General features: G+C 40.9%; 4 protein-coding genes across 7 annotated transcripts; all 4 read left to right on the forward strand.

The window, feature by feature from the left end:
• The first annotated feature begins 7359 nt into the window (after nucleotides 1–7359).
• Nucleotides 7360–8598, forward strand: LOC115004151 (UDP-glucuronosyltransferase 2C1-like). The gene is made up of 2 exons (XM_029426074.1): nucleotides 7360–7917; nucleotides 8032–8598. The coding sequence occupies exons 1-2, from the start codon at nucleotides 7360–7362 to the stop codon at nucleotides 8596–8598; spliced, it is 1125 nt and encodes a 374-aa protein (XP_029281934.1).
• Nucleotides 8599–13939: 5341 nt separating this feature from the next.
• LOC115027341 (UDP-glucuronosyltransferase 2A2-like) lies at nucleotides 13940–21045 on the forward strand. Its single transcript, XM_029460617.1, has 4 exons — nucleotides 13940–14122; nucleotides 14542–14667; nucleotides 15188–15365; nucleotides 19054–21045. Exons 3-4 carry the CDS (start codon nucleotides 15188–15190, stop codon nucleotides 20655–20657), a joined length of 1782 nt encoding a protein of 593 aa, XP_029316477.1. The 5' UTR covers nucleotides 13940–14122; nucleotides 14542–14667; the 3' UTR covers nucleotides 20658–21045.
• On the forward strand, nucleotides 15596–23781 carry LOC115027349 (UDP-glucuronosyltransferase 2C1-like). 4 transcript variants are annotated; one of them, XM_029460637.1, is made up of 2 exons: nucleotides 15596–15617; nucleotides 21819–23781. In XM_029460637.1, the coding sequence occupies exon 2, from the start codon at nucleotides 21828–21830 to the stop codon at nucleotides 23400–23402; it is 1575 nt and encodes a 524-aa protein (XP_029316497.1). In that variant the 5' UTR covers nucleotides 15596–15617; nucleotides 21819–21827; the 3' UTR covers nucleotides 23403–23781. The 4 variants fall into 4 exon arrangements, with proteins under 4 accessions (XP_029316497.1, XP_029316490.1, XP_029316515.1 ...); XM_029460630.1 differs by lacking the exon at nucleotides 15596–15617 and adding an exon at nucleotides 17155–17502; XM_029460655.1 differs by lacking the exon at nucleotides 15596–15617 and adding an exon at nucleotides 17439–17561.
• On the forward strand, nucleotides 15608–17024 carry LOC115028733 (UDP-glucuronosyltransferase 2C1-like). The gene has a single exon (XM_029462564.1). It carries the CDS (start codon nucleotides 15608–15610, stop codon nucleotides 16748–16750), a length of 1143 nt encoding a protein of 380 aa, XP_029318424.1. The 3' UTR covers nucleotides 16751–17024.
• Nucleotides 23782–24838: the final 1057 nt, after the last annotated feature.

The raw sequence follows: 24838 nt of genomic DNA on the forward strand, positions 1-24838 counted from the left end.
CCTCCAGCTGGGACACTCCCATCTCTCCCGCAGCAGCTAACCACACCCTACTGCCACAGCGACTTACAATATGTGCAAACAATCATGAGGATACAACTCCGAACAGCAAGAATCTTGCAATTACATTAGCTTCAAATAGGTACAATCCTTTTAGTGTAGAGCAATAGCTTCAAATAAGCCAACCAAAAGTGCAACATACAGAAACAATAGAATACAAATTCAACCATTAGCTACAAATAAGCTAAACCAATGTAAGTGCAAAATACAAAAAATAGAATTTTATATTTTTCTCATTGGTCGAGGTGCAGTGCATCATTTTGGAGCCAGGATAAAAGGTGAAGTGTGGGAGAACTTGAGTAGGTTGAAGACCAGTCGGGCTGCTGCATTCTGGATGAGCTGTAGAGGTCGGATGGCACATGTAGGCATTCCAGCAAGGAGGGAGTTGCAGTAGTCAAGGCGTGAGATGACAAGAGCCTGGATAAGAACCTGCGTCGCCTTCATTAGGGGATGTATCCACCTGATGTTGTACAGTGTGTGTCTGCAGGAGCGGGTTGTTGCAGTGACGTTGGCACTGAAGGACAGTTGGTCTTCCAGTGTCACACCCAGATTCCTTGCAGTCCGAGTCGGGGAAACAACAGAGGTGCCGATGTTGACGGTAATGTCTTGGATGGGAGGGCATGGTCTTGTCAAGGTTGAGTTTCAAGTGATGTGCAGCGATCCACTGAGAGATATCAGCCAGACAAGCTGAGATCTGTGCCTCTACCTGGGTTTCAGATCTGGTAAAATACAGAATCAGTTGAGTGTTGTTAAGATAGACTTAATGAACAATGTCTTATTCATTAAGTTTACAAATGTATATACCATATGTTCATGTCTGAAGACATAACATGAGGTCCATGCCCTAAGGAAGTTCAGGGGGCCTCTCAAAGGTCATGAGAAGATGACCTCCACATGGCATAGTTTGCCGTGGTGCCATAGAGTCTGGACAAGTCAATAATGATGATTGAAAGGTTGGGTGTGTCAGAAAGTGTGTGCGTTCATTTACAGCTCCTATTTAAGGATGAGTTTCTCTTTGTCAGTTGGGACACTATGCGGTTGTGCTTGGAAGCAGGTAGTGTTCGCATTATTATTGTTTGTTGTACAACAAAATAATAATTAATAACTATATATTCCTCTCTGTTTCATACCACAATGTTGTGAGCGATAAATATCCACGACAGTGTCATCTGCGTAGCTGTGGTAGGAGAAGCCATGAGAGTGAATGACAGAGCCAATTGAGTTGGTGTACAGAGAAAAGAGGAGGGGACCCAGGACGGAGCCCTGAGGTACCCCAGGGGTGAGTTGACAAGGGTCCGACAGAACCCCTCTCCACGTTACCCTGTAAGTGCCGTCCTTTAGGTAGGATTCGAGCAGGGAGAGAGCAAAGCCTGAGACTCCCAGTTCTTGGAGGGTGTAGAGGAGGATCTGGTGGTTCACTGTATCAAAGGCAGCAGAAAGGTCCAGAAGGATGACAACAGAGGAGAGGGAGGCTGCTCTAGCAGCGTGACGTTCCTCAGTGACAGCGAGGAGGGCAGTCTCAGTTGAGTGGCCCGCCTTGAAACCAGATTGGTGTGGATTGAGAAGGTTGTTCTGGTGAAGGTAAGATGAAAGTTGATTAAAGACTACACGCTCAAGTAGAAATAAATGAAAGAAGAGAGACAGGTCTGTAGTTCATTTCAGAGGGGTCGAGTGAGGGTTTCTTAAAAAGAGGGTTCACTCTTGCCTCCTTAAGATTGCTAGGAAAGCAACCAGTTGTTAAGGAAGTGTTAATGAGATGGGTGAGAAAAGGAAGGAGGTCAGAAGCAATAGACTGGAGTAGGTGAGAGGGGATAGGGTCCAGAGGGCAGGTTCTCTATAGTCCTCCAGGTCCCCCAAAGGACCTGGAGGACTATAGAGAATCCACAATGTTTAATGTAACTGGCTTTGTTACAGTGACGGCATGAAATTTGAAAGTTGAGTGGGTGAAGGGTGGCAATGGATAAAGAGAAAATTTCCATTTGGGGGATTGATGGGAGGCGTAGATGAACTCAGTCTTGCGAGTGGCTGACCGGCACTTCCACAGGCCTCCTGTAGCGAGGTGTTGGGTATGAGAGGAGCGGGTAGGACATACGAAAGCAGAGATTACGGTGGTGTTGTGAAAATGTGCAAGTCCTGTAATCTCTACAAGAAGAGAAATGAATGGGAATGGAAAAATATACACATTTGAATAAGGAGAGGGAAGAGAGAGCAAACAAAAATACGAAAGCCCAGTAGCATTGGCTGTGCCTCCCACTTATCCTCCCCATGAAGACTCCTGCGAAAGACTCCTTTGTCTTTGTCCGATGAGGCTGCCGCTCCATCAAATGCTGTTTCCTTAAATTAAGACTTAATTACCTAGGTGGCTACAGCTGTGTTATCCACACCCACTGTAATCAGTCCACAAGATGGTCCTTACTGATAGCTTACAATTGAAAATCACTCAGGCAGTCAAGACAATTTATAAACAAAGTACACTTTAGCAGACAACCTATTAAAATCAATAAACTTTAACTTCGTAAAACAATACTCACAGTCTAGTAGAAGATCATTGAAGATTCAGATGCACAGATGCACACAGTAATCATAATTTTAAAAGAAAGCTAAAAACAGCATACATATAGGAGACTGAAGACAAGAAGGATTAAACCTCAGACACTGTAATACTGCCAACTCAGGGTCACTGACACTTTAGGTTGTGCTCTCAAATTATATAGGTCAGTGCAAAGACTGCATTGGAACACAGCCAGAGCAGACTAATATTATCACTTTTTAAATTATATTTCATGTGTAGCCTTATGTTTAATCCATTAACCATTAACTTCCTTGTCAGGATGTTTGCACGCACACAGGCCTATTAACTTTCTTGCATCCCTTCCACTTAGAAAGGCTAACCCTTCCGGAAGACACACGTCTGGACTTGCTGAGTTTGGTGTTGCCTACTGGTGCTGAACACAGAAGTTGGCTGAGAATGGTCAGCCAGGATTTTCTATGCAGTATAATTACATAGTCCTAAAAAGTGATTTTTCAGGCCACAGTAATTAAGAATTAAAGATGATTCTATGATAATTTGTTCCTAAAGTAACTGTTCAATCCAGTGAGTGAAATGGTTTAAGAAGCTTTTTTTCTTGTTTCATCAATGTGACAAGCTCCCTTTTCAATATTGAATCCATGAAACAATGTTCGATTTGACCTACTGTATGTTTTATAAGCTGTGAGTATGAAAACCAATCATTCAAACCATCAAACCAATCAAAATATACTATAGACATATAGAGAAAACATGCTTTAATCATGTTAATATTAATATCGTAAACGCATAACACATACAATAATATGTTCAAATATCAAAATCAATGATTGTTTAAAAAAACAGGTTACATAGAGGAAACTGAAGACAAGAAGGATTAACACTCAGACACTGTAAAACTGCCAACTCAGGGTCACTGACAGTTTAGGTTATGCCTCAAATTATAGAAGTCGGTGCAAAGACTGCATTTGAACACAGCCAGAGCAGACTAATATTATCACTTTTTAAATTATATTTCATGCGTAGCCTTTTGTTTAATCCTTTATTCTTTTCCAAGTAACACAATTATAGTAAGCAGACAAGATCGCCATCTTGTCATCTTGTGTTTGGCTGGTCTAATGAGGTCAGAGTTTGTGACCTAAAGGATGATGGCTGACTGAATAAAACATTGTAACCAAAAGGCCAAGGACACATATTAAAGCATAGACTTTGAACGCATTAAGCCGTACAAGCTGATATGCCATTGATTCTGAATAACAAGGTACTGGAGATATGTCTACGGTACTGATCCTATCAACCATTAACTTCCTTATCAGGGTGTTTGCACGCACACAGTTGGCCTATTAACTTTCTTGCATCCCTCCCACTCAGAACAGCTAACCCTTCCGGAAGACACAAGTCTGGACTTGCTGAGTTTGGTGTTGCCTACTGGTGCTGAACACAGAAGTTCACTCGGTGACTTTTTTTTTCTTGTGAGGAGGATCAAAACAGACCACAGTAGGTGCAAATGCTATATGTAAAGAATGTTTGAGAGTAAATATGCAAGTGTACTGTCTGTTAACGTTAGCAGATGCTAACTTTGCTGCTCAGTCAGTGGAAGGATGGACAGTGGTGCACAAAATCCTGCCGATGTTTGTTATCTTGTTTGATTTTGTGTGTGAGCGTTGCAGTACACTGGACAAGGTTCTAACAAAAAGAGAGCTTTATTTTATAAAAAGCTAGTAAAAATACAAAGCAACAAATAAAACTGAAAACACAAACCAGGAAGACACGAGGCGCACGAGGCGCACGAGGCGCCATCAACAACAGGGGTGACACTTAGATGATAAACTCACAAGGAACACTAGGACAGACAGGGATATATACACACAGACACTAAACGAGGGAACGAGACACAGCTGGGAGAGAAAGGCAAATACACAGGAGGAAACTAATGAAGGGAACGAGAGACACACCTGGGGAGAAAAGCAGAAAACACAAGGGCAGGAAGTAATACCAGACATGACACAAGGGGAAGGGAACATTTCAAAATAAAACAGGAAACAGAAACCAAGATCATAACATTAGGTGAGATCAGCTCAAAATGTTCCCAGACAGGACAGGGGGAAATCTCCTATTTCTTGCTGGTTCCATCGCAAAAAAAGAAGCTTGACTAGATTGCAAACAAATGCGCTAATAAAGTCCCAAGTCCACAAATTGTGAGGGTGGATCAATAGCGGTTCGCTCCCCCTTATATTTCGAATCTCACGCCAAACATGCGAACCAGTTCATGAATCAGTCACGTGGTACGGCAAGTTCGTGAGGCTCCGAACGTCATCACATACGTCATCAACACAATCCTCGATTCGGGGTGGATCGCCCACCCCAAACTGCAAAATTTGGTATTGATCCGGTACCAAGTAGATACAGGGCCAGTATTGCCGATTCCGATACCGATTCCGATACTTTTTTTGAAAGGCCTCTGCCAGTCCTTAGCAACTACAACTCCTTTAGCCTAAGGCAGTCTTTCTCAAATAGTGACCCCCTAGTGGATTGCGAGTATATTGGTAAAATGTCATGTTTGAAATGTATTTATTATAAGTTCAAAGTGTTTCTCAAACTGTTTAAAAATGACTAGTATAGAGTGTAGCATAGATGTAGCCTAGTTACGCAGCTATGTGTAGATCTTAGATCGTTCTTACGTCATAAATGATCTGCGCGGTCAATTTGAGCGGTCAACTGACAAGATGGATGGATGGCTAAAGACAGGGTCAGTTAAAAGAAAATTAAATGAACAATCTGACGCGACAGGCAAGGTGCATCGTCCTGATGCAGGTGATTCAGCAGCTTCAAGTGCTTCAGCCGCAGCAACAAGTCATTTTGTGTGCGTTACTGAGTCCCAGGAGAGGGGGTCGCCGTGTAACCACCACCCAGCTGAAAGCTCTGAAACTCGGCTTGAACGTGGAAAGTCTTGTGTTTTTAGATGTTTGTATACATTTGTGGTGTTGCCACAGTAGGTTACCTTTTTTGTTTTCTGCAAACATCTCAGCGTACAGTATTTTGGTCTGCAGCTGTAAAATAACACCAAACGGCGCTCCTCTTCTTCTCTGTCATCATGCAGCCAGCTGTGCGCTGCTGAGTGACGTGACTGCACGACAGAAACACTCACAGTTTAACAGGGGAGGAGGTAGCCTTAGGCAGGGGAGGGGGGTAGAGTGAGCATGAGCGAAGTGAGTGAGTGAGGGGAGCGGTGATTTAACGGGAGTTGTGTACTGAACGTAGGGAAGAGAAACTGAAACTTAAGTATCGATCTCATCACGCAAGATGATCCGATACATCGATATTTTAGAGTGACCCGCCCACCACCACTCGACACACGCTTCGAAGCCTCGCTACGTAAGGGCACATCACAACTTTTTACTTTTTGTACTTTCGGCTTTGTTTTATTGCAGCTCGCTTTTTGTTAAAACCCTCGTCTGCTGTGCTGCATCTGGGTCCTCTCCTAAACCACACCATAACAATTATAGTGAGCAGGCAAGATCGCCATCTTGTCATCTTATGTTTGGCTGGTCTAATGAGGTCAGGGTTTGTGACCTAAAGGATGATGGCTGACGGAATAAAACATTGTACAACTATTAAAGCATAGACTTTGAATGCATTAAGCTGTATAAGCTGACATGCCATTGATTCTGAATAACAAGGTAGCTACTGGAGATATATCTACGATGCTGATCCTATCAACCATTAACTTCCTTATCAGGATGTTTGCACGCACACAGTTGACCTACTAACTTTCTTGCATCCCTTCCACTCAGAACAGCTAACCCTTCCGGAAGACACAAGTCTGGACTTGCTGAGTTTGGTGTTGCCTACTGGTGCTGAACACAGAAGTTTGCACCGTGACTTTTTTTTTCCTGTGAGGAGGATCACAACAGACCACAGTAGGTGCAAATGCTATATGTAAAGAATGTTTGAGAGTAAATATGCAAGTGTACTGTCTGTTAACGTTAGCAGATGCTAACTTTGCTGCTCAGTCAGTGGAAGGATGGACAGTGGTGCACAAAATCCTGCCGATGTTTGTTATCTTGTTTGATTTTGTGTGTGAGCGTGTGTGTGTATGTAAAGGTCATATCAGATGCATTGTTACTGGACTACAGACGGACTTCATACAGGCCTAACCATGCACAGTCAATTTAAAGGATTTTTACATCAAAATAACTGAGGTTCACTAGAACAGATTTTTTACCTTGAGCTGATAAAAACAAAAAACTAAAATAACAGCGGTGTACAGTGTCAAAGAAATCCAGAAAGTCAGAAATAATAGTATTAAGAGACTCTTATGTTTCCTGCAGCATGGACATCATCACAAGTGTTAAGATCGTTTTATTAAGTTTGAAATGAACACAGTACATCTGCACTGTAATGATATTTTTTCACCATGGTCGATTGATTGTCCTTTGTTTTCATTTCAGATGAGAATGATCTATTGCTGCAGTGCTTTACTGCTGCTCGTCCTCATTCCCAGAGCCTGTGAAGGAGGCAACATCTTGGTCGTACCAATTGAGGGCAGCCACTGGATCAACATGGACATTTTACTTCAAGCTTTGCACTCGAGAGGACACACTGTAACTATTCTGCGTTCAAGCAAAAGTTGGTACATCAAGGAGGAATCCTCTTATTACAATGCCTATACAGTTCAAGTGGAGAAGAGCTTAGATGAAAAGTTCATTACAGAAATCTTATTTAAGGCCATTGAATATGAAAGAGGAGCTCTTTCCTTGACGAGTTGTCTCAACATGATTGTAGATATGTTCAGCGTTCTTGTTGATGCTCACAGAACCGTGGGTGAATTTGTATCAGCAGCACTAGATGACAAAGAGTTAATGAGAAACTTGAAAGACAGTAAGTTTGACCTGGTGCTCACTGACCCCTGCTGGGGAAGTGGAGTCATTTTGGCCAAATATTTGAACCTTCCTTTGGTTTATAATGTCCGTTGGATAATAACTGAAGAGGGTCATCTTGCTGTTGCTCCTTCACCTTTATCATATATTCCTATAACAGGATCTGGAAACACTGATAAGATGACCTTTTTCCAGAGAGTTAAAAACGTCCTTATGCATCTAAATACCCACGTACATAATCAGCGGGTAATTAAGCTAGTATACCAGAAGTTGTGTGAAAAATATCTTGGCGCCGATAGTGACTTTAACCAATTAATGCTTGATGCAGACCTGTGGCTGATGAGAGTGGACTTTGTGTTTGAGTTCCCTCGGCCCACCATGCCTAATGTTGTCTATATTGGAGGCTTCCAGTGTAAACCACCAAAACCTCTTCCTGAACACCTGGAGGAGTTTGTGCAGAGTTCTGGAGAGCATGGGGTCATCATCATGTCTCTGGGGGCTTTTGTGAGTAAACTTCCCGCTGACATGACAAACCAGATCGCTGCTGATTTTGCTAAATTACCCCAGAAAGTCATCTGGAGGCATAAAGGTGACAGACCAGACAATCTGGGCAACAACACTTTGATAGTCGACTGGATGCCACAGAATGACCTTTTAGGACATCCCAAGATCAAACTGTTTGTGGCTCACGGAGGAACAAACGGAGTTCAAGAAGCTATTTATCACGGAGTCCCAGTTGTGGGTCTGCCGTTGTTTTTCGACCAATACGACAACCTGCTGCGTCTGAAAGAGAGAGGAGCTGCTGAGCTTCTTACCGTTCAAACAGTGGACAAAGACAACAATTTTCTGAATGCCATACAGGAAGTCCTGAATGAGCCCTCCTACAGGATGAACATGCAGAGACTCTCCAGGCTGCACAAAGATCAGCCGATGAAGCCTCTGGATACCGCCCTCTTCTGGATAGAGTTTGTCATGAGACACAAAGGTGCAGCTCACCTGAAAGCACAGTCTTACAGAATGCCCTGGTATTCCTACCACTCCGTTGATGTGTTTTTGTTCCTGGCTGGAGCTGTGCTGCTCGTGCTTTTAACTTTTTTCATTTTCATCAGGTTTTTATACACCACTAATGTGTAAACCTAAAGTGAAACGTGACTAATCATTCAAGGGACATATATTCTGCACATTGATGTAAAGAAATACATCAATATAAAAATGGATTTTGGTATTAATATTAGGATTGATATAAGATTGTTCCACTTCCATGGCGAAAGCATATTGTGGGAACCAGAGATGTTGTATGGGATGGGGGGGACATAACCAGCTTGTGTTGAAAAATCCATTTGCACCATATTTTGTCAGGCTTGGAGATCATGTGTCAGAGAAGCATATCGTCCACTTTGGAGTTCCACAAGGGAGCTGCCTCGGTCCATTCCTTTTCTCCCTATACATGCTCCCACTCGGGACACCATTAGAGAACACAATGTGTGCTTCCATAGCTACGTGGGATGACACACAACTGTACATTTCTGCTGAACCAAATGATACTACAGATGTTAACTCCATCACCACCTGTCTGTCAGCAATATATAAATGGATGAGAAATAATTTCTTAAAATTAAATGAGAACAAAACTGAAATCCTACTAGTAGGTCCTGTAACAAAAAGAGAGATGATACTGAATAACATGGGGAAACTTACTCCTTAGATTAAACCTGAAGTTACAAGTCTTGGTGTTATCATAGACTCAGATCTAAGCTTTAAATCCCACATAAACAAGGTGTGAAAAACATCATTCTTCCACCTTAGAAATATAGCTAAAATCCGACAATTTATAAATCAAAAAGATGCTGAAAAACTAATCCATGCTTTTATCTCAAGCCGACTCGATTACTGTAATGCACTTTTTACCGGCCACCCAAACAAAACAACGGAGAGACTTCAGCTCATCCAAAACGCTGCAGCGAGGCTGCTGACTAGAACCAAGAGAAGAGACCACATCAGTCCAGTGTTAGCTGCTCTACACCGGCTTCCAGTAACTTTTAGAATTGACTTTAAGGTCCTCCTCCTTGTATACAAAGCCCTAAATGGAACCGCACCAAGTTACACTGTCAACTCTCTAATCAACTATGTGCCCCCAAGAACATTGCGATCTTCTACTACTGGTTTATTAAATGTTCCCAAAAACATCCAAAAGAAAATCAGGGGATGCAGCCTTTTGCAATTATGCACCAAAGCTATGGAACACTTTACCTGCAGACATTAGGGAGGCAAGCTCGCTCAATATCTTCAAAAGTAAACTAAAAACATATATTTTTACTTTAGCCTTTTAATAGTGATATTTTATATCTCTTTACTTTAGCCTTTTAATGGTGATATTTTATATCTTTTTATCTTAGCCTTTTAATGGTGAATTGTTTAATGCTGCTACTCTATGCCACTTTAAACTAATTTAAATGATTTCATTCTGTACTGTTAATTTTTGCTATAACTTGTTTAACATTGAATGTGTAAAGGTAACTTCAATAAATTTCAGAGTGTGCTTTTGAAAAACCTGAGATCAAATAGATTGTTTTACCACCAATATTATTGGAGAAAAGCTGGCTTTAACCAATAGATTTAAGACTACCAAGAGCAGGTAGCAAAGGGAGTAAACCAGTTGAAAGGCACAGGGCCCATTGTTGATCTCATGCTTTCAAAATATGGCTCTGATAGTTTAAAAAATTTACAAGAATGGTGATGAATGTGGTCTCCCGGCAGGAGGGTCGTTAAGTACGGCACAGATACGGAAACTAGGCATGATTTCCAATATTATTTTATACTATTATAATTCTGCTATTTTATACTATTTTAATTCTGCTATTTTATACTATTTTAATTCTGCTATTTTATACTATTTTAATTCTGCTATTTCATACTATTTCTAATGCTACTTCACACTCATTTACATCAACACTGTGATTATTGTACTGTAAATGCTCTATCTAATCTTGTACAATGTTTTTTGCTGTGAAGCACTTTGGGCTGCAATTCTTGTATGAAAGGTGCTATACAAATAAATCTTATTATTATTATTAACTCCGAATATTTTGTTTTGGTGATGATCTTGTTTTTCACTTTTTATTATTTGCTTGTAAAACACGATACTATTAAATATCTGACGTTTGCATTTCTGTTTGATTAATTAAAAACTGTTCACTTTATCTTTATTGTGTGGAGCTATGATAGTCCAACACACACTGAGTCAAAATATACAATATATTTTCAGTCTTAAGAAAAAAGGTATCTCCTTATCATCTTATCATCTCCGTTCGGTCAATATCTTTTGTAATCGCTCTGAGCATAAACACATTGTTGAAAGACTTGATGCTCAGTGTTAAACTAATGGCTGAGAATGGTCAGCCAGGCTACAACTTAATTTTCTTTGCAGTATAATTACATAGTCTTAAAAAGGATTTTTCAGACCACAGTTATTAAAAATTAAAGATGATTCTATGATAACTTGTTTCCTAAATTAACTGTTCGATCCAGTGGGTGAAAAGGTTTAAGCTTTAAGCTTTTTGTAAAAAACAATCTTGTTTCATCAATGTGACAAGCTCCCTTTTCAATATTGAATGCATGAAACAATGTTCGATTTGACCTACTGTACGTTTCATAAACTGAATGTGAAAACCATTCATTCAAACCATCAAAATATACTATAGACATATAGAGATAACATGCTTTAATCATATTAATATTAATATCGTACACACATAAGACATACAATAATATGTCCAATCACAGTAAAAAAAATGCAGATTTAAAAAAGAGAACTGCTGATATCGAGTTGATTGTTTAAAAGAAAGCTAAAAACAGCTTACATAGAGGAGACTGAAGACAAGAAGGAGACTGAAGACAAGAAGGATTAACACTCAGACACTGTAATGCTGCCAACTCAGGGTCACTGACGATTTAGGTTGTGCTCTCAAATTATAGGAGTCAGTGCAAAGACTGCATTGGAAGTCAGCCAGAGCAGACTAATATGATCACTTTTTAAATTATATTTCATGCGTAGCCTTTTGTTTAATCCTTTATTCTTTGCCAAGTAGCACAATTATTGTCACAATCTGGTTTTCGTGTTTCTTGTTTCATTTTGAAATGTTCACTCCCCTTGTGTCTTGTCTTACTTCCGGTCCTTGTGTTTTTCCCTCACTCTGTGATTGTTAATTTGATCCTTCTGTTTCCATTCACCCTGCCCTTGTGTTTTTGCCTTTCTCCCCCAGCTGTGTCTCGTTCCCTTGTTTAGTGTCTGTCCCATTGTTCCTTGTCGGTTTGTCATTCATGTTTCACCCTTGTTACTGGGTGTTTTCCTCGTGCCTTCTAGTACCTCCTCGTGTCTTCCTGGTTTGTGTTTTCAGTTTACCTTTTACTAGTGATGGCGTCATGAAGTCATGAAGCTTCATGAAGCATTGAAGCTTTCCATCCAATTGGTTCACTCATGGGCCGAAGCTTCATGGTGCTTAATTTGCTCTACTGTGTCATCAAGTGGACAATAAATGTCAAACCGGCAGAGTGATTATAATGGCATGGCTTTGGTGTGTGAAGCTTTGAATTGAATAAATGAATGATGTTTGTGATGCCAATACATACATTTATGGACTTATTAATATGGTGTCTGTCAATGGCGGGGTCAAAAGGGAAAGTGGAAACAAATTAGGCAGAGGGTTGTTATGTGAATGTGCTTGTGTTACGTCAGTATCGATGAGCTGTTATTGTTCTTTTGAACACAACAGACACTTCACCTTTTAAAATACCAGAAATAAGAAGAAAGACATTAGAACAAGGGATACACTGTGGTGTCACATTTGTTTACAGTATATTACTCTAGCTATTATTACTATGTGCTTACCTTATTAGGTGTCACGGTGGGGAAAAAGGTGAGGACCCAAATGCAGTACACTGGACAAGGTTCTAACAAAAAGAGAGCTTTATTTTATAAAAAGCTAGTAAAAATACAAAGCAACAAATAAAACTGAAAACACAAACCAGGAAGACACGAGGCGCACGAGGCGCACGAGGCGCACGAGGCGCACGAGGCGCCATCAACAACAGGGGTGACACTTAGATGATAAACTCACAAGGAACACTAGGACAGACAGGGATATATACACACAGACACTAAACGAGGGAACGAGACACAGCTGGGAGAGAAAGGCAAATACACAGGAGGAAACTAATGAAGGGAACGAGAGACACACCTGGGGAGAAAAGCAGAAAACACAAGGGCAGGAAGTAATACCAGACATGACACAAGGGGAAGGGAACATTTCAAAATAAAACAGGAAACAGAAACCAAGATCATAACATTAGGTGAGATCAGCTCAAAATGTTCCCAGACAGGACAGGGGGAAATCTCCTATTTCTTGCTGGTTCCATCGCAAAAAAAGAAGCTTGACTAGATTGCAAACAAATGCGCTAATAAAGTCCCAAGTCCACAAATTGTGAGGGTGGATCAATAGCGGTTTCGCTCCCCCTTATATTTCGAATCTCACGCCAAACATGCGAACCAGTTCATGAATCAGTCACGTGGTACGGCAAGTTCGTGAGGCTCCGAACGTCATCACATACGTCATCAACACAATCCTCGATTCGGGGTGGATCGCCCACCCCAAACTGCAAAATTTGGTATTGATCCGGTACCAAGTAGATACAGGGCCAGTATTGCCGATTCCGATACCGATTCCGATACTTTTTTTGAAAGGCCTCTGCCAGTCCTTAGCAACTACAACTCCTTTAGCCTAAGGCAGTCTTTCTCAAATAGTGACCCCTAGTGGATTGCGAGTATATTGGTAAAATGTCATGTTTGAAATGTATTTATTATAAGTTCAAAGTGTTTCTCAAACTGTTTAAAAATGACTAGTATAGAGTGTAGCATAGATGTAGCCTAGTTACGCAGCTATGTGTAGATCTTAGATCGTTCTTACGTCATAAATGATCTGCGCGGTCAATTTGAGCGGTCAACTGACAAGATGGATGGATGGCTAAAGACAGGGTCAGTTAAAAGAAAATTAAATGAACAATCTGACGCGACAGGCAAGGTGCATCGTCCTGATGCAGGTGATTCAGCAGCTTCAAGTGCTTCAGCCGCAGCAACAAGTCATTTTGTGTGCGTTACTGAGTCCCAGGAGAGGGGGTCGCCGTGTAACCACCACCCAGCTGAAAGCTCTGAAACTCGGCTTGAACGTGGAAAGTCTTGTGTTTTTAGATGTTTGTATACATTTGTGGTGTTGCCACAGTAGGTTACCTTTTTTTGTTTTCTGCAAACATCTCAGCGTACAGTATTTTGGTCTGCAGCTGTAAAATAACACCAAACGGCGCTCCTCTTCTTCTCTGTCATCATGCAGCCAGCTGTGCGCTGCTGAGTGACGTGACTGCACGCCAGAAACACTCACAGTTTAACAGGGGAGGAGGTAGCCTTAGGCAGGGGAGGGGGGTAGAGTGAGCATGAGCGAAGTGAGTGAGTGAGGGGAGCGGTGATTTAACGGGAGTTGTGTACTGAACGTAGGGAAGAGAAACTGAAACTTAAGTATCGATCTCATCACGCAAGATGATCCGATACATCGATATTTTAGAGTGACCCGCCCACCACCACTCGACACACGCTTCGAAGCCTCGCTACGTAAGGGCACATCACAACTTTTTACTTTTTGTACTTTCGGCTTTGTTTTATTGCAGCTCGCTTTTTGTTAAAACCCTCGTCTGCTGTGCTGCATCTGGGTCCTCTCCTAAACCACACCATAACAATTATAGTGAGCAGGCAAGATCGCCATCTTGTCATCTTATGTTTGGCTGGTCTAATGAGGTCAGGGTTTGTGACCTAAAGGATGATGGCTGACGGAATAAAACATTGTACAACTATTAAAGCATAGACTTTGAATGCATTAAGCTGTATAAGCTGACATGCCATTGATTCTGAATAACAAGGTAGCTACTGGAGATATATCTACGATGCTGATCCTATCAACCATTAACTTCCTTATCAGGATGTTTGCACGCACACAGTTGACCTACTAACTTTCTTGCATCCCTTCCACTCAGAACAGCTAACCCTTCCGGAAGACACAAGTCTGGACTTGCTGAGTTTGGTGTTGCCTACTGGTGCTGAACACAGAAGTTTGCACCGTGACTTTTTTTTTCCTGTGAGGAGGATCACAACAGACCACAGTAGGTGCAAATGCTATATGTAAAGAATGTTTGAGAGTAAATATGCAAGTGTACTGTCTGTTAACGTTAGCAGATGCTACCTTTGCTGCTCAGTCAGTGGAAGGATGGACAGTGGTGCACAAAATCCTGCCGATGTTTGTTATCTTGCTTGATTTTGTGTGAGCGTGTGTGTGTATGTAAGGTCATATCAGATGCATTGTCACTGGACTACAGACAGGACTTAATACAGGCCTAACCATGCACAGTCAATTTAATGGATTTTTACATCAAAATAACTGAGGCTCACTAGAACAGATGTTTTACCTTGAGCTGATAAAAAAGAAAAGAAAATAACAGCAGTGTACAGTGTCAAAGAAATCCAGAAATAACAGTATTAAGAGACTCTTATGTTTCCTGCAGCATGGACATCATCACAAGTGTTAAGATCGTTTTATTAAGTTTGAAATGAACACAGTACATCTGCACTGTAATGACATTTTTTCACCATGGTCAATATGATTGTCCTTTGTTTTCATTTCAGATGAGAATGATCTATTGCTGCAGTGCTTTGCTGCTGCTCGTCCTCATTCCCAGAGCCTGTGAAGGAGGCAACATCTTGGTCGTACCAATTGAGGGCAGCCACTGGATCAACATGGACATTTTACTTCAAGCTTTGCACTCGAGAGGACACACTGTAACTATTCTGCGTTCAAGCAAAAGTTGGTACATCAAGGAGGAATCCTCTTATTACAATGCCTATACAGTTCAAGTGGAGAAGAGCTTAGATGAAAAGTTCATGACAGAAATCTTATTTAAGGCCATTGAATATGAAAGAGGAGCTCTTTCCTTGACGAGTTGTCTCAACATGATTGTAGAAATGATAAGCATGTTTCTTGATGTTTACAGAACCGTGGGTGAATTTGTATCAGCAACCCTAGAAGACAAAGAGTTAATGAGAAACATGAAGGACAGTAAGTTTGACCTGGTGCTCACTGACCCCTGTGGGGGTATTGGAGTCATTTTGGCCAAATATTTGAACCTTCCTTTGGTTTATAATGTTCGTTGGATAATAGCTGAAGAGGGTCATCTTTCTATTGCTCCTTCACCTTTATCATATATTCCTATAACAGGATCTGGAAACACTGATAAGATGACCTTTTTCCAGAGAGTTAAAAACGTCCTTATGTATCTAAATACCCACGTACATAATCAGCTGGTAATTAAGCTAGTATACCAGAAGTTGTGTGAAAAATATCTTGGCGCCGATAGTGACTTTAATCAATTAATACTTGATGCAGACCTGTGGCTGATGAGAGTGGACTTTGTGTTTGAGTTCCCTCGGCCCACCATGCCTAATGTTGTCTATATTGGAGGCTTCCAGTGTAAACCACCAAAACCTCTTCCTGAACACCTGGAGGAGTTTGTGCAGAGTTCTGGAGAGCATGGGGTCATCATCATGTCTCTGGGGGCTTTTGTGAGTGAACTTCCCGCTGACATGACAAACCAGATCGCTGCTGATTTTGCTAAATTACCCCAGAAAGTCATCTGGAGGCATAAAGGTGACAGACCAGCCACTCTGGGCAACAACACTTTGATAGTCGACTGGATGCCACAGAATGACCTTTTAGGACATCCCAAGATCAAACTGTTTGTGGCTCACGGAGGAACAAACGGAGTTCAAGAAGCTATTTATCACGGAGTCCCAGTTGTGGGTCTGCCCTTGTTTTTCGACCAATACGACAACCTGCTGCGTCTGAAAGAGAGAGGAGCTGCTGAGCTTCTTACCGTTCAAACAGTGGACAAAGACAACAACTTTGTGAATGCCATACAGGAAGTCCTGAATGAGCCCTCCTACAGGATGAACATGCAGAGACTCTCCAGGCTGCACAGAGATCAGCTGATGAAGCCTCTGGATACCGCCCTCTTCTGGATAGAGTTTGTCATGAGACACAAAGGTGCAGCTCACCTGAAAGCACAGTCTTACAGAATGCCCTGGTATTCCTACCACTCCGTTGATGTGTTGTTGTTCCTGGCTGGAGCTGTGCTGCTCATGCTTTTAACTTTTTTCATTTTCATCAGGTTTTTATACACCACTAATGTGTAAACCTAAAGTGAAACGTGACTAATCATTCAAGGGACATATATTCTGCACATTGATGTAAAGAAATACATCATTATGAAAATGGATTTTGGGATTAATATTATAGATTGAGATAAGATTTGCTTGACTGCCCATTTATGCAACATTTGATTGTTACCAAGCGATGGCCTTATTTTGTATGTTATTTTATTTGTATTTTAGTAAAGTATTTGTATTAACCAAATATATATTGTGACCTTTTTATAACAAACGCTACAAATAAAATACTAGGATTGGATGTCAATCGAGTTATATGTTATTAGTCAAAGTGGGGATAATTATGATCTGTATTCGACCTTTTGTTGAAGGATAAAGGCAGGAGTGCTCCTAATACCTAACTGTAGCTCCATAAACCTGTTCCTGAAAGAGATTTGAAAGGTTTTGATTGTTCATGTCTGATTATTCCTGGAGAAGCTAAAATATGTATTCTGACTCATTCATTGCCCAATTTGTGTTATGTGTAGTCAGCCATTTTCAGTCTTACACCTCCAACCACCAGGCGGTGCATCTGTATTTTGACATAACTGATGTAGATGCATTTAAGGAGGTCATCGTAATCAGCTTCAGGTGTTGCTGCTTTGTGTGGCGACACAACAGTTTCTGAACGTGCTCCTGCCTCGCAGAGCCACAGCCTTTGTTAATGCTCAATTTTGTGGTTAGGACTTTTTGTGGAGCATTTGAAAAGGAAATATTTGACAATACTGGATCAGCAAATGGTGAGCTGTAAAGAACCACACAATAAATCTCTCAGCAGCGTTCTAAGGGTAGATAATAGGTACTACACTTTGTTATACCTCATAATAGTATGTTTGACTTGTGAAACGTGTTTACCAAAGGGTGGAGTCTCTCCCTCAACGGTTTGCACAGGTCTCTGCGGGTTATAGAGGCGTGATCAGCGCCTGCCTTTTATTACAGCTCGAAAGCTGGAGACACATTTATCTTCGATCAAACTGTTCAAGATGTTTTGAACTTAGACTGGAGATTCAACTGAGTGAGTTCTGTTCATCTTTATTAGTTTTACAGTTTTCTAATATTGTCCTGTAGATTCAGATTACTTCACTTCAAAAGGTTTTAATGTAAATTTGCTGATTTATAGATTTGTATCTCGCTTTTCTCATAAGATTTGTAAATGTTTGGTTGTATTTCTTAGGCTCGTTTCCTAGCTTTTGAAAGATAAACTTGATACATTTTACTTTATAAGGTCCTTACATTTGAGGATTATATGTATCGGAAGATGTATGTAAGGAATATAATTCATGCAGTATGTTTATGTGGTTTAGATTCCTCATTTTACATTAAAATACTGGCATTCAACACTTGTCATATCAAATGTTGTTAAACTGCTCAATCAGTTAGTGCACCATCCAAATGATACTGTGTGTGGTGCTAATATATAAAATCAGCTTTTCTTTCTTTTAAAGGGAACAAATGTGTTAGTTCTTTTTGTCTTTTAAGGTATCACTAGCTGTAATGCATAAGTTCTCACTGCATTTAAAAAGAGAATATAGTGCACTGTTTATCTGAAGTAGACCACATATGGAAACTCTTTCCTGTTGATAGCGCCGCAGCTCTGGCTTATTGCACCATGAGGACTCCGCTTCCCTTGTAAGGGACAAAAGTATTTGCAGTCACTGCTTGTGGGTGGGACAGAGCAAACCAGGAAGTGTTTTTAGCCACACTGGTTTGACTTGAAGCTCTTCACAGGTCTGTTTTTGTTTGGATATTATCTGGCTTTGTTTGCATGAGTGCCGAGAAAGTTCTCACTGTGATCTTGACATTTGAAAGATTTTCTGTGGAGAGAGGGTTGTAAGGAGCGGTTCGGTACTGAAAGGGAACTCTTTGATTTTAGCTTTTGCCAGCTAATGTTATTGAATCAAGTCTTTTGTTGAAAGATTAGACATTTGATCAATAAGAAAATAGGTGCATTCTATTTGTTACACAGGGATTATGTGTTTTCTTAGATGAAAGCTCTTGAATATTTTTCTCATGCCCAATGAGCACAGCTCCGGTTGTAAAAACACTTCTGCTCAGGGAGACTGGGGTTTAACACAATATGCACGCGGAGCTCTTGGCACCGAACAGCACTCTAATTTCCTGAGAGAGCCTCCATCCACGTGAGGGCTGTCAGAAGGAATTTCCCCTACACAAAAAGAGAGCATTGAAAGGAACATCATTGTAGCTCTGTGGTATATTATCTGCCTTTGTGCACACATTTCCTGAATTACATAAGTCCTAGCTTCTGCTTTTTTTCCCCGTTCTACTTTCAGACATCCCTTTTTCAGAAGCTGTGAAGATGTTTTTGTCATTGGCTTCCATCGTCTCTCTTTTGGCTGTCGTTACTCCAGCTGCCCATGGTGGGAAAATTCTGGTTTTTCCACATGACGGCAGCCATTGGGTGAACATGAGGGTCCTTGTTGAGGAGCTGCACTCAAGGGGACACACTGTGACTGTCATCCGGGCTGCAGACAGCTGGTACATCAGTGAAACGTCTCCGCGTTACAAGACTGTCACAGTGGATATTGCTGGTGGTGCAAATGAGGATTTTTTTCGTCTCTTTGTCTCTGAAGTTATTAGAATTAAACGAAGCAAGGGGTCTGCGTGGACCCGTTTTGCTTTAGACATGGAGTTAAAAGACAAGTTCTTTGAACTACACAAGAAAGTCTGTGAAGTGGTCGTGTACTTGTTTGAAAATAAAGACTTAATGAAGTCTTTTCAAGACGCCAAGTATGATATGGTTTTGACGGACCCTGCTAACGGAGGAGGTGTTTTTCTAGCTCACTATCTCGGATTGCCGTTAGTCTTTAATGCTCGATGGACTGTTCATGGTGAAGCCCATTTTGCTATTGCACCCTCTCCGCTTTCCTACGTCCCACTTCCAACTTCAGAATTATCGGATCAAATGACTTTCGTAGAAAGGGTCAAAAACATTGTCTTTTACACCATGAGAATGTATCTGTACAAGCAGGTAGTTGGACCACATTATTCTGCATTGTCCAGCCGCTACTTTGGCTCAGATGTAGACTACTTCTCCCTGTTTCAAGCTGCAGACCTGTGGCTGATGAGAGTGGACTTTGTGTTTGAGTTCCCTCGGCCCACCATGCCCAATGTTATCTATATGGGAGGGTTCCAGTGTAAACCAGCAAAACCTCTTCCTGAACACCTGGAGGAGTTTGTGCAGAGTTCTGGAGAGCATGGGGTCATCATCATGTCTCTGGGGACTTTGATTGGCGAGCTTCCCCATGACCTAGCTGATGAGATCGCTGCTGCTTTTGCTAAATTACCGCAGAAAGTCATCTGGAGGCATAAAGGTGACAGACCAGCCACTCTGGGCAACAACACTTTGCTAGTCGACTGGATGCCACAGAATGACCTCCTAGGACATCCAAATATGAAACTGTTTGTAAGTCATGGAGGAACAAATGGAATTTATGAGGCCATATATCATGGCGTTCCAATTGTAGGCATTCCCATTGTGTTTGATCAAGCCGGCAACCTCGCCAGACTGAGAGCAAAGGGCGTTGCAAAGGTTATGGATGTTTCTGAATTGGACAGGAAAATATTTCTGAATGCCGTACAGGAAGTCCTGAATGAGCCCTCTTACAGGATGAACATGCAGAGACTCTCCAGGCTGCACAGAGATCAGCCGATGAAGCCTCTGGATACCGCCCTCTTCTGGATAGAGTTTGTCATGAGACACAAAGGTGCAGCTCACCTGAGGACAGAGTCCTACAGACTGCCCTGGTATTCCTACCACTCTGTAGATGTCATACTGTTTTTACTAACTATTGCACTACTTATTTTGTTGTTTTTTGCTGGGTTAGTATGGTTTTGCTTTAGATTGTGTTTGAAAAGAAAAGTGAAATCTGACTAACCAGTAAAGATAATTTCAGTCAGTGTGGCATGCGATCAGTTGAATATTGTACGGAGGTTTTATTTTTGAATTGTGCTTTTAGTTTTCTAGCATAATGTGTCAAATTAAATGTAATGACCAGTTTTGACTGCCAACTAAAACAAAGAGAAAAAGTTTGATTACTTTTGTCTAAAGTGGAGTCATTGTAATGGATCTGTATGTGAGCATCACTTTGTGTTTATCCAAAATGCAAATAACCGTGCAACTAGTAGACTAACTCGATGACAAGATACAAATGTCAACTCTCTTACTCTTTTTTTATTGTATACTACATTGTGCTAAAATCATACTGTCAAAATAAAAAGACTCACATTGTCAATAAACAAAAGGTGGACTGGAGAAAAAATAATGCATGTTTATTTCTTATTTTCCAACCAGCATAGGTTTGCCCTTAGCTATTTACAACATCCCCCTGAAAGAAAAAATACAAGTTATTTAAAAATATGACATTTTGTTCTGGAGAACACTTGTGATGGTATTTCCAAAAGGAATCACCTTCTGGTAAGAGATGAACACATACACAAGCTAGGTCTTTGGTGTCACACATGCCACAGTAGAGATTCTCCTTCTGAGTAGTGAGGTGTCCACTGGTGGCAAAATTACACCGTACCAAGAAAAGTCATCATTTGTTTGTTAGTAGTAGGTTTAGGAGACTGAATAGCTTCAATACTCTTCAGAGTTTAATATTGTGTCAATATAAATGACTGATAGCTACTGTATCTATTTGAACTACAATGATTTTACAAACGTTTTTTTCGTTTTAGCTGGCATGCAATATACATGTTCTAGTTGTTTCTTAGTTTAGTTCCTCTGTTGTACAGGTTACTTACTATTAAGCTTTTACTGAAGTTACAAAACATGTTAAACTGTATATTGCATCATACATCAATAATAAGGTTAAATAAAAATGTAAACCTTTTGTTTTTTAGCTTGTTGTTCATTTGATGTTCTATAATTACATTAACTGCAGCCGGCATCACATACTACTGCAACACTTTTAAAAAGCAAACAAATTTAAAGAATTATAAAACCTTTAAGAAATAGAAGGTCAATAGCATTTTGATAAACTTGAAAATGAAAAAAAAATTGCTAAAGTATAATATGCTTTCTTCCCAACTTTAGAATACAAGAATGTATCGGCCCTGGATCTGGATCACTGTCTGCTTGCTCTGTGCAACAATGATTTATGGTGGCAAAGTTCTTGTTTTTCCAGTGGACGGGAGTCACTGGGTAAATATGAAAGTCATCATTGAGGACCTACATGCGAGGGGCCACCAGGTTTCTGTTGTGCGAACATCAGATAGCTGGTACATCAAGGAAACCTCCCCATTCTATACTTCAATTACACTCGAAACGGAGTCTGGATTTGATGAAGACACTCTAACTACGTTTGTGTCCCATATGCTGGAGATCCAAAGGACAGGGAAGTCTGCCTGGATGCTTTTTAAACTGGCAATGGAAGAAGCACAAGAGACCGCTGAGCTGCATAAGAAAACAAACAAAATGCTTGAGCAGATCTTTGAAAACAAAGATTTTCTACGGTCGCTACAAGATGCCAAATATGACCTCGTCCTTGCAGACCCTTTTATACCAGTAGGTGTCATACTTGCCCACTACCTAAAGCTGCCTCTTGTTCTTAATGTCAGATGGACCAGTCAAGGTGAAGGACATTTTTCCATTGCACCCTCTCCTCTTTCTTATGTTCCACTGACGGGGACTGTGCTTTCAGATAAAATGAGCTTTCTTGAGAGGCTTCTGAATGTAATTGTGTTTTGCTTCACAGAATATCAATTTACACAGCATGTTTCACCAACATATAAGGGCTTAGTTGATAAATATTTAGGTCCAGACAAAGACTTTGCATCCTTGTTTCAAGCCGCAGACCTGTGGCTGATGAGAGTGGACTTTGTGTTTGAGTTCCCTCGGCCCACCATGCCTAATGTTGTCTATGTGGGAGGGTTCCAGTGTAAACCAGCAAAACCTCTTCCTGAACACCTGGAGGAGTTTGTGCAGAGTTCTGGAGAGCATGGGTTCATCATCATGTCTCTGGGGACTTTGATTGGCGAGCTTCCCCATGACCTAGCTGATGAGATCGCTGCTGCTTTTGCTAAATTACCGCAGAAAGTCATCTGGAGGCATAAAGGTGACAGACCAGCCACTCTGGGCAACAACACTTTGCTAGTCGACTGGATGCCACAGAATGACCTTTTAGGACATTCCAAGATCAAACTGTTTGTGGCTCACGGAGGAACAAACGGAGTTCAAGAAGCTATTTATCACGGAGTTCCTATTGTAGGACTTCCATTGATTTTGGATCAGCCTGATAATCTACTTAGAATTGAAGTAAGAGGAGCAGGGAAGATAATTGATATTTTTAGTATGAATGAAGACATCTTCTTTCAGGGTATTCAGGAAGTCCTGAATGAGCCCTCCTACAGGATGAACATGCAGAGACTCTCCAGGCTGCACAGAGATCAGCCGATGAAGCCTCTGGATACCGCCCTCTTCTGGATAGAGTTTGTCATGAGACACAAAGGTGCAGCTCACCTGAGGACAGAGTCCTACAGACTGCCCTGGTATTCCTACCACTCTGTAGATGTCATACTGTTTTTACTAACTATTGCACTACTTATTTTGTTGTTTTTTGCTGGGTTAGTATGGTTTTGCTTTAGATTGTGTTTGAAAAGAAAAGTGAAATCTGACTAACCAGTAAAGATAATTTCAGTCAGTGTGGCATGCGATCAGTTGAATATTGTACGGAGGTTTTATTTTTGAATTGTGCTTTTAGTTTTCTAGCATAATGTGTCAAATTAAATGTAATGACCAGTTTTGACTGCCAACTAAAACAAAGAGAAAAAGTTTGATTACTTTTGTCTAAAGTGGAGTCATTGTAATGGATCTGTATGTGAGCATCACTTTGTGTTTATCCAAAATGCAAATAACCGTACAACTAGTAGACTAACTCGATGACAAGATACAAATGTCAACTCTCTTACTCTTTTTTTATTGTATACTACATTGTGCTAAAATCATACTGTCAAAATAAAAAAGACTCACATTGTCAATAAACAAAAAGTGGACTGGAGAAAAATAATGCATGTTTATTTCTTATTTTCCAACCAGCATAGGTTTGCCCTTAGCTATTTACAACATCCCCCTGAAAGAAAAAATACAAGTTATTTAAAAATATGACATTTTGTTCTGGAGAACACTTGTGATGGTATTTCCAAAAGGAATCACCTTCTGGTAAGAGATGAACACATACAGAAGCTAGGTCTTTGGTGTCACACATGCCACAGTATTTCCTTCAGCCAAGTTCCATGCTTTAGTGCAGGGGTCGGGAACCTATGGCTCGCGAGCCATATATGGCTCTTTCAAGCTGCAGGTTTAACAGTGAGATGCTTCGTTATGTCGCACAAACAGGCCAGCTCACATCGTCCCAGAGATCTGTGCTGTGTTTCCCTTTGCTTTCCAAAAACTTTCATTTCATTTACACATTTAGATACTTCCTCAAATGTCTTTTCCCGTGGTTGTGCCATGCATTGATGCAATTACCAAAACCGGCGGGCCAGGTATGACAGACATATGATATTTTCTCGCAGGCCGGATATAATTGCCTTGAGTTTGACACCCGTGCAGTAAACACTGAAACGTGCACATAAATTAGATAACGTAAGCGTTTAGTTTATTTAATAAAAGAGCACGTGTTCAATGAAACACTGATACTGCTATTAGTACTCGGAGAAGTGTTATTCTTAAAAAATGCACGCATAAAGTTGCATTCAAATCTATTAAATATATGGCTCTCAAGGAAATACATAAAAAAATATTTGGCTTTTATGGCTCTCCCAGCCAAAAAGGTTCCCGACCCCTGCTTTAGTGAGTGCAATGAGCTCAGCTGCTTGAGCACAGAGGTGAGAAGGGAGTTTACTTAACAGGGTGTTGTTTTCAGTAGAACATGACATCCTGTTTACTAAACTCCCTTCATACTGCAAAACCTACTCGGACACTGCCTGTGTCAGGGGAACGAGATGCTGACCCATCCTCAAACTGTTCCATCTCTGGGTTAAAAGGAGGAGCATCAGTCGCCACACAGTCATGTTCATCACCATCTGCTGGAGTGAGAAGTAGAGTAACTGGAT

Source organism: Cottoperca gobio, chromosome 3, assembly GCF_900634415.1.
Source record: "Cottoperca gobio chromosome 3, fCotGob3.1, whole genome shotgun sequence".
Lineage (NCBI taxonomy): Eukaryota > Metazoa > Chordata > Actinopteri > Perciformes > Bovichtidae > Cottoperca > Cottoperca gobio.